Source organism: Hemitrygon akajei, unplaced genomic scaffold, assembly GCF_048418815.1.
Source record: "Hemitrygon akajei unplaced genomic scaffold, sHemAka1.3 Scf000055, whole genome shotgun sequence".
NCBI classification, from domain to species: Eukaryota; Metazoa; Chordata; class Chondrichthyes; order Myliobatiformes; family Dasyatidae; genus Hemitrygon; species Hemitrygon akajei.
Window position 1 is genome coordinate 5,266,670 of NW_027331941.1, and position 10,307 is coordinate 5,276,976.

Consider the following 10,307-nt stretch of genomic DNA (forward strand, 5'->3'; position numbering starts at 1 on the left):
AACTTGTCAGCTCTTCACTATACTCATCTACCCTCCCAAGTTCACCTTTCAAATTGTGTTCCCTCCTCCACTCCCGGCACCTTTTAACCATTTTTTTTCTCTCTGCAGTCATGCTGAAGTGTCTCGGCTCCAAATTTTGACACCTTCCTTTTTTTCTATAGATGCCGCCTGGTCTGTTGAGTTCCGCCGGTATTTTGTGTATGGTGATTGGATTCCCAGCACCTGCGGAGTTTCTCCTGACTGTTAATTATTTCCTGCATATAGCTTTAATACAAAGATTGACATCAAGATTCGAGATATAAGATTCAAATGCATTTATTTTTAAATACTGCATAAATTATACACCCTAAGATTTGTTTACTTCCAGACAGTCACAAAGCAAGAAACGCAAATAAACCGATTAAGAGAGAAACATACATAAAAGAATTGGAAAGGCCGCACATAGGATGTAAAGGAGAACATTCTGAACCATATTGATTCCTAAGATCGCCTCCACTTAGCAGCCGGTGCAGGCCCATATTGACTGATGATAATCATCTCGGTTCATCATAGGTACGGGACGAAAACGCCGCAACATTCGCAGGACCGACAGTCGCTGGATAGAGGGATGAACATTGCGGGTGTGCAAGCGAAATCAGACCGATCCTCGCCTCTGATCCCGAAATTTGGGCTGCTGGGGTCGGCGTATAAATTACCCCAGCACTGGGTAGTGCCTCGCTCTAAGACCTTGATACCAGATTGGAAAATATAATTTACTATAAAGCAAGACAAAAGATCTCAGAAGCTTTGCAGATCTCTGCTATCTTTGGATAGGGTTCACTATTTATAGAAGCCTCACTTAATTATTAGTTGCCAGAATGATGTACATACTCCACCATTCGACCAATGTCGCTATGTTATTAATTCAGAGAGCAAAACCGCGAACTATTTGAGAACTTCATTTAAGTTTTCAGTTCTCTACAGTGTCAAAGGTCGTGGCACTTTCGCCAGGCTGCGATGGGCTAAACGGTCTATATCATCAAGTTCTGTTCCATTTCAAATGTAAAGTTTCATAGACGTTCAGTCTGTTATCAGGGTTAAAGAGTTTAATTCAGTGACAGACCGTCCAAAATGTTTCATGCGGAGCCATCTGTTGAAACATAAAGCTAATTAGACTTCAAAAGGTAATAGCCAGTTTTTTTTTTTTATTTTGCTTTGCCAAAAAATATATAATTACTGTTTCTAACAAAGATGAACTCACTTGATTTCCTTCTGCTGACTGGATCTCTCATAATGATATTGCAGTTTTTCATCACTGAATTGATTGGCCTGTTTCTCATCCTGACTGGAATTGCTTAGGTTCAGCTGCATCAGCGAAGGATTTGTGGTGAGAGCAAAGAAGGCACTCTCCAGACAATTGTCTGTCAGACGGTTAGATTTCAGCCTGTATTGAAAGCAAACGAGAAGTCAAGAATTAAAAAGTAAACACACACTCTAACACCCGCACATGCACACAGATGTGCCCGTAAACCATGTGCAAATGCATTCATGCCTTACGTTTCGTTATACTTATATAAATATGGGTGACATCAGAATTTCTTCTAAAGCGCCTCTCAAATGGATATGGATCTTCAAATCTCCTGTCAATCAGCTCCATATTTGTCCAAACATGGGCAAACACAGGAATATCTAGCAAACTTGGGATGATCCATCATCTCAAAGTGTACAAGATGATGAGAGGCATTGATCGTGTGGATAGTCAGAGGCTTTTGTCCCAGTCCTAAAATGGTTGCCGCAAGAGAGCACAAGTTTAAAGTGCTGGGGTGTAGGCACAGAGGTGATGTCAAGGGTAAGTATTTTTACTCAGAGAGTGGTGATTGCTTGGAATGGCCAGCCGGCAACGGTGGTGGAGGCGGATACGATAGGGTCTATTAACAGACTTTTGGATAGATGCATGGAGCTTAGAAAAATAAAGCACTATGGGGAGGTATAGTAATACCTTAAGTAGGGCATGTTCGATACAACTTTGTGGGCCGAGGGGCCTGTATTGTGCTGTAGGTTTTTTTTAATGTTTCTATATCTCTGTTTCTATGATCTCCTCAATGCAAGCAGCACGTAACTAATGAAAGAGACAAATAGATCTCGGGCTGAGACAAGTAGATCCGAGGTGAAAGCGAGAAGGAAGGCAATAACTCATTTAACCTCTACTGCTTGGTTTTATCTGCACATCGTCTATCCCTTAACGCGATTGATTGATCACATTTTTCTCAGATTACTTCCAGCATTTTTCAGACTGTTGTGCCTACGTAGCAGTTATCAAATCTGCGTATACCTTAACCATGCCTTCAACTCCACTGGCGTCATCTGCCCCTTTTAATTTACTCCTTTTACGTTTACACTTTCCATCCCGTTTTCAACAGTCTCCCAACTCTAAACATCTTCCTCTTTTAATTAGAACTATCTGCGCTTTACAGATAATGATGCATAAGCCCAGCTGTAATATTTCAGCCCTGTAATGCCGCTGTCTCCATTATTTCCCGTCGATCATCCGTCAACACACCTAATCTTCATGTACGGCCTCTATCAGCATTTTTCCCAGCATAGATGCCGCCTGGAGCATTGATTTCTAGAAGCTTGATTGCGCATAATATCCTCTGCAATCGCTTGTGTGCTGATGAATCAGATAGACTCTCTTATAGGACTGATACGCTAAAGAGAAACATAATTGACGTTTTGACGCTTGACATGATGCAAAATTACTCACGCTAATGTTTTTATTTTACTCTTCTTCAGAACATCGAAGAGGCGGATAACTCCTGAATCTTGTAGGTTATTCTGGTTCAATCTGGGTATTCAAAATAAACACGAATAATTGATTGATCCGGACAGAGAAAACTCCGAACTGTATTCAATCATGTCATTCTGCTTATTTCCCACATGATGTAGTAAAGGTAATTCAAAATCAGTTGTACAAATATTGTTATTAAGTCAATGTTCCCCTTGAGTCTAATTACTTTTCCAATATTTTAATAAGTTCCATATACACAAATACAGAATACATAAGGATATTTATTAAAAATCAAAACAATATAGCACACATTGCACTATACAAATCACACTGCTACAATCACGGTATCCCATAATAATGATCAATCAAATAAAACAAATTGAATGAAATACAATAGTATGGCTAATTATATTATAAAAATAAATCTATACCCGCTACCAAGACAAAACTGATCTGTAAAAAGAAAGTAAGAGAAAAGAAAAGAGTACTTTGCAGTATAGTATTTTATAATAATAGCCCAGATCTATGTTTTAGTAGCAATTCAAAGATTTTTTAAATAGTTCAGAAAGGGTCCCCATGACTTTTGAAAATCTTGGTTAGAATTTGAAATCGAACAAGGAATCTTTTCTAGATTTAAACATGACATAACATCACATAAACATTGAGCATGTGTAGGGGGGTGTCAACTTCCTTCCATTTTAGCAAGATCGCTATCCTAGCCACAAGAGAAATAGAACCCAGTATCCGAAATGAGAAGGCTCCAAAATTAAAACTCTTTCCTCAACAATACCAAATAAGGCAGTCAAAAGATTGGGCTTAAAACTATCTTTAAAAAGTAGAGATAAAGTTTGGAAAACATCTTTCCAATATTTTTCAAGGCTGGAAAATGACCAAAACCTATGAAATAATGAAGCCTCTTCATTATTACATCTATCAAAGTAAGGAGATGTACCCGCAATATAACGAGAGAGCTTGTCTTTAGACATATGAGCCCTATGTACCACTTTAAGCTGTAGAAGGGAATGACGAGCACCTTATCATGAAGAATTAACCATTTTGAAATAACCCTCCAGGTCTCATCAGAGATAAAGTCTTTAGACCATTTTCACAATATTTTTTTTAATTTTATCTGTAGGACCCATTGCCAATCCAGACAACATGCCTTAAATATAAGAGAGTCAACCATTTTCAAAAGGCTTCAAATTGCAAATCACATCTATTACGTTCTTATTCGGTCTAGTAGGAAATTTCTGTAGGTTAGATCTTCAAAACTCTCTACTATGTAGATACCGAAAAAGTGTGCATTAGATAGGTGATATTTCACTGAAAGCTGCTCAAAAGAAGAAAGGTCCCTTCCAACAAACAGATGCTGAAATCGTTTAATGCCTAATCTATCGAATTCTATAAAATAAAAACAGATCAGTCGTAGAAGGTTGAAGAAAAAAGTGAAAAACTTGGACTGGAAAGACAGAATCTGAATAAACAGAGTTTTTTTTTAAACTGTAGCCAGATCTTCAAAGTGTGTATCATCGCCAAACTGTCAGTTAATTTATTTAAGGATAAAGGAATAGAGGATGCAAGAAGAGAAGTAATAGAAAAATTCGTTACAGAATTACCTTCCAAAGGGAAATTCGGAACAGGTAGGCAGCGGGATAGCACCGAAGGATTTCCAACGGGAAGACATATTGAGTTCTCGAGGGAAGAGAGGAGCCAGACTTCACAGGCACGTGACATCAGCCAGTTGAGCGCGAACAGTTTAAAAATAAGGCAGCCACATCTGGCGGGTAGCGTTCGGAGCGAGCAGCAGAGTGAGAGACAGAAGAGTGAAAGGGCTTTGGCTCCACGGGCTTCGGCAGTAACGGGACGAGGTGAGGCAGTTGTTGATTGCAAAAGGAGGTAGTATGTGTGTGAGGCGAGTTTTCTGTGGTCAGTGTCAGATGTGGGAGGTCCTGGAGATCCCGGAGTCCCGGACGGCCACATCTGCAGTCGGTGCATCGCGATGCAACTCCTAAGGGACGGCGTTAGGGAACTGGAGCTGCAGCTCGATGACCTTCGTCTGGTCATGGAAAGTGAGGAGGTGATAGAGTGGAGTTACAAACAGGTGGTCACTCCGGTGCAACGGGGGACAGAGAAATGGATCACAGTCAGAGACGGAAGTGGAAAAGTCAGGTACTAGAGAGTACCCCTGAGCCTCTACCCCTTGGCAATAAGTACTCGTGTTTGAGTACTGTTGGGGGGTGGGGGGGGGGGTGAGAGACAGCCTACCTGGAGGAAGCGGCAGTGGCCGTGCCTGGCCCTGTAACTTAGAAGGGTAGGGAAAGGAAGAGGAAGGCAGTAGTGATAGGGGGTTCTATAGTCAGGGGTTCAGACAGGCGATTCTGTGGAGGCAGGAAAGAAACTCGGATATGTTTGATAGAACTGTTGGGGAGGGTTTAAACTAGTTTGGCGGGGGGGGTGGTAATCAGAATGTGAGTGCAGGGATTAAGGTAGAAGACAAGGGCATGATGCCAACAGTGCTGCGTTGAGGAGGAAGGTCAGGCAGGTGACAGACCATAATTGTAGCCAGTTACAGGGATTGAAATGTGTCTATTTCAATACTAGGTGTATTTGGAACAAGAAGGATAAACTTAGAGCATGGATTAGTACGTGGTACTACGATGTTGTTACTAAAACTTGGTTGGAGGAAGGGCAGGATTGGATGATGAAGGTCCCGGGGTTCAGGTGTATTAAAAGGAATAGGATGGGAGGTAGAAAATTGGGGGGGCATTGCTGGTCAGGGATAGTATCACAGCTATAAAAAGGGAGGACGCTGCAGAAGGAGTGTCCACGGAGTTAGTCTGGGTGGAAGTCAGAAATAGGAAGGGATCAGTCACTGTGCTGGGAGTAGTCTACAGGCCTCCAAATAGCCCTCGGGACACCAAGGAGCAAATAAGCAGGCAGATTTTAGAATGGTGCAGGAAATACAGGGTAGTAGTTATGGGTGATTTCAACTTCCTTCATACTGACTGACACCTCCTGAGTGCAAGTGGTATAGATGGAGCTGCATTTTTTCAGGTATTTTCAAGAAGGATTCCTGACACAGTATGTGAACCGGCCGACGGGAGGGGAGGCTATATTGGATCTAGTTCTGGGTAATGAACCTGATCAGATGACAGACCTCTTGTTGGGGCAGCATTTTGGTGAGAGTGACCTCAACTTCCTTAGCTTCAACATCGCCATGGAAATCGATAAAATCAGACGAAATGGTAAAGTGCTTAACTGGGGAAAGGCTAACATTGAAGGGACGAGACAGGAACTAGTGAGAGTAAATTGGAAATAGATGTTCAAAGGGGAAAACACAGAAGTAATGTGGAAGAAGTTTAGGGACCACATGAGCTGGGTTCAGGATACGTTTGTACCACTGAGGAAAGAAAAGAAAATGGTAGGAAAAGGGAACAGTGGCTGACAGAACATTGAGGAACACGTTAGATATAAGAAGCAAGAAGAAAAAGGGACTTATGAGAAATATACGGTATCCAGGAAGGAGCTAAAGAAAGGACTTAGGAGAGCTCGAAGGGGGCATGAGAAGACCTTGGCATGTAGGATTAAGGAGAACACCAAGGTGTTCTATGCATATGTGAAGAATAGGAGGATGAAGAGGACGAAGGTGGGACCGCTAAAGGATAAAGAGGGCAAAATGTGCCTGGAGGCGGAGGAGGTTGGGGAAGTCCTAAATGAGTACTTTACTTCAGTATTCACAAGTGAAAAGGATCTTGATCAAGATGTGGTCGAAAAGTGCTGGCCTGTGTGCTGGGCAATGTGGAGATTAAAGAATAAGAAGTGCTGAATCTTCTTAAAAATATTAAGATTGATAAATCCCTAGGGCCGGATATGATACACACCAGGTTGTTGTGGCAATTGGGTGAAGAGATCGCAGGAGCATTAGTTATGATCTTTGAATCCTCTTTGGCCGCAGGGGAAATGCCGGAGGACTGGAGAATGGCAAATAGTGTTTCCTTATTTAAAAAAGGTAATAGGAAGAAACCTGGGAACTATAGACGGGCGAGTCTTACGTCTGTGGTCTGCAAACTACTGGAGAGGATTCTTAAGGATAGGATCTCCGAGCATTTGGAAAAGTACAGTCTACTCATGGATAGTCAACATGGCTTTGTGAAGGGAAAATCGTGCCTCACGAGCCTGATTGAGTTTTTTGAAGAGGTAACAAAATAAATTGATGAGGGTAGGGGAGTGGATGTGTTCTACATGGAATTTAGCAAAGCATTTGACAAGGTCCTTCATGAGAGACTCATCCAAAAAGTCATGAGGCATGGGGTAAGTAAAACCTTGGCTGTTTGGATTTTAAAAATGGCTTAAAGGAAGAAAGCAGAGGGTAGCTGTGGAAGGAAAGTATTCTGCCTGGAGGTCGATGACTAATGGAGTACCGCAGGGATCTGTCTTTGGACCACTGCTATTTGTGATTTCTATACATGACCCGGATGTAGAGGCGGAAGGATGGGTGAGTAAGTTTGCGGAAGACACGAATATTGGCGGAGTTGTGGATGGAGATGTAGGTGGTCGAAGTTTACAAGAGGATGTTGACAGGCTGCAGAGTTGGGCAGGAAAAAGGCAGATGGATTTCAATCCGGACAAGTGTGAGGTGATGCATTTTGGAAGGACTACCAGAAGACTGAGTACAGGATTAATGGTCATTTACTTAAGAGTGTGGATGAACAAATGGGCCTTGGGGTTCAAATCCATACATCCCTCAAGGTCGCTGCACAGGTTGATAGGGTAGTTAAGAAGGTCTATGGGATGCTGTGCTTCATTAACAACGGGATTGAGTTCAAGAGTAAAGAGGTCATGCTCCAAATCTACAAAACTCTGGAGAGACCACACTTAGAGTGTTGTGTTCAATTCTGATGACCTCATTATAGGAAGGATGCAGAAGCTATGGAGAGGGTGCAGAAGAGATTTAACAGGATGTTGCCTGGATTGGAGAACAAGTCATATGAAGCAAGGTCAGCAGAGCTGGGACTTTTCTCTTTGAAGCGTAGAAGAATGAGAGGGGACTTGATAGAGGTCTATAAGTTTATGAGAGGCATAGATAGGGTGGATAGTCAGCAGCTCTTTCACAGGGCACCAATACCAAATACCAGAGGGCATATGAACAAAATTAAGGGAGGGAAGTTTAGGGGAGACATCAGGGGTAAGTTTTTTACACAGAGGGTTGTGAGTGCGTGGAATGACGTGCCAGGGATGGTGATGGAGGCTATAACATTAGGGGTATTTAGGAGCCTCTTAAACAGGCACATGGATAGAAGAAAAATGGAGGGTTATGGGGTAGTGTGGGTTTAGTACTTTTTAAAGGATTATATGGGTCGGCACAACATGGAGGGATGAAGGGCCTGTACTGTGCTGTAGTGTTCTATGGTTCTAAAGACCCATATTTGACAATCCTCAAGATTATAATATAATTACTGAACTTGAAATTCACTCCACTCTCCATGACAAACAAAGGCAGTGTACAAACTTTTAAATTATTGACACGATAATACGTTAATGACTGCAATCCATTCTGGTTAACATATTACTGAATCTCAGAAAATGATAGCACCGGCATTAGACCACCACTTAGCGGCCGACTTCCATTTCAAGAAGAGAAGAAAGTTCTCTGTCAAGAACTAACCCACACTATAAATCCACTCCGGAATACTTCAAGTAGCATGAGTTAATCAAGTAGATCTCCCTCCTTGGCATTGTGCTAGTCTGTGTACGAATCCGTTGCAGGAGAAAATGTTTGCCTGTTGACGTGAAACGCATTTGAGATATTCGCAAAAACGATTCAAGTGTAATTAAAAGAGAATATGAGAAGGGTGCTTCCTTGGATCATGCACATCTAATTGTTAAGGGAAAAGTACTCAATTGGTGATCTAAACGAGACATTATGAAATTAGACCATCTGAGGAACCAAGTCAAGAGAACTTATTTGTGTATTTAGCTCTCGTGTTATTCCTACACTTCCAGCATGACAAGTTAATGCTGATATAAGTGTATATATTTTTTTCTATTTGCCCTATTTGATACATTACCTGAGAATTACACATCTGGGCAGCACTTGCTCCAGTTTCCGAATGTCCTCTGGTTGTGCAATGCACGAACTGAGGTCCAGCTCTTCAATCACTTCAGGGGAGATTAAAGTTCTGGATAAAACAATGCAGTCGGGAGATTTGAGATGAAGGCGGTTTAATTTAATGGTTGTTATGGGATTCAGCACTTTCATCATTACGTCATTGTCTCCAAATTCAAATAAGCTGTACAGTACCCAGAGAAACATTCTTTGAGTATGCTTCTTGTCCATGTCCTTCAAGCGTCTGCTGACACTTTTTCTGAGCCATTCGGAGATGCAATAAGTAACTTCAATAGGGAACGCATGCAGTTTCAACTCTAGGCGATCAATTGACTTCCGAGAAGACAGGCCGACAAGAAAAATTGAAAATGTACTGAATCTCCTGGTAATGTCTGGAAATGTTTTATCGTCTATCCCTTTCAGTCGAGATATTGGAGTATTTAGGACATTGGTAAGTGCAGCAAGGAAGTCTCGTAAAACAGAGTGCCTGAATTCGTAAATAACACCACCGCTCTGTTTGTCTGGATCCTGGTACAGAAACGCAGAAATAAATTTGGGAGGACAGGAATCCAGATCTCTTAACTCGTTGCCTTCAAACGAAAGTGTGTTTTCTCTAATTCCCTTGTCTGCTAGTTCACCAAATACACTTAAACACTTCCGATTTGTGTCCCCATCGTAACCACATTCTGCTAGAAGTTGTGCGACGTAGTCAGAGAGCACCTGGGTATGGCTTACGATGGGGATTGCTGTCTGTCCTTCTCCTTGTGCCTGACAAGATTCGGCTGACGAGGCGAGGGTGACGCAAAATAAAGGGTCATTACACATATTCCACAATATGTCATTCTGCTCAATGAATTCCACAATTTCATTTGCATTCTTTCCATTGCCGAGATAACGGCGAAAATATTCTTTTGCTTTCTCAGAAGTGAATCCCATAACTTGGACTGTTGAATCTGCTGCGACGTGATGCAGGAGTTCCAGTTTCCAAACTCGGGTTGTGATCAGCACTGAGCAACCCCTCAGAAATTCACACTGTAGGAGAGAGCGTATGATATTGCATACAAAATGTTCAGACTCTGTGAACGCACATCTGTATCGTGGATCGCTGTTTCTACCAGTGTCATCGAGAGTTAATGGTACGTACAATTGATCCAAATCATCAAATATAAACAATAACTTTTTGGGTTCATTCCACAGATATTCCAGACAATTTTCCAAGTAAGGATATGCGTCAACTATCAATTTACTGAAAGTGGTGGGATCTTTAATTTCATTTAATTTCTTAATTTTCAAATGAATGACAAAACTGAACTCTTCATATATCATTCCCATCGACCAGTCATAGATTAACTTCTGAATCAGGGTCGTTTTCCCAGTTCCTGCAGCTCCATGGACGACGCAGATCGTTGACTGGTCAGGCACTCTGTTGCTTCG

The 10,307-nt window shown here is 41.8% G+C and overlaps 1 protein-coding gene across 1 annotated transcript; it reads right to left on the bottom strand.

Annotated features, from left to right (window-relative positions):
- Positions 1–342: 342 nt before the first annotated feature.
- On the bottom strand, positions 343–9,397 carry LOC140721438 (NACHT, LRR and PYD domains-containing protein 1 homolog). The gene is made up of 4 exons (XM_073036259.1): positions 8,836–9,397; positions 2,744–2,824; positions 1,241–1,423; positions 343–1,129 (listed from the first exon to the last, which is right to left on the bottom strand). The coding sequence occupies exons 1-4, from the start codon at positions 9,102–9,104 to the stop codon at positions 1,060–1,062; spliced, it is 603 nt and encodes a 200-aa protein (XP_072892360.1). The 5' UTR covers positions 9,105–9,397; the 3' UTR covers positions 343–1,059.
- Between the last annotated feature and the right edge of the window lie 910 nt (positions 9,398–10,307).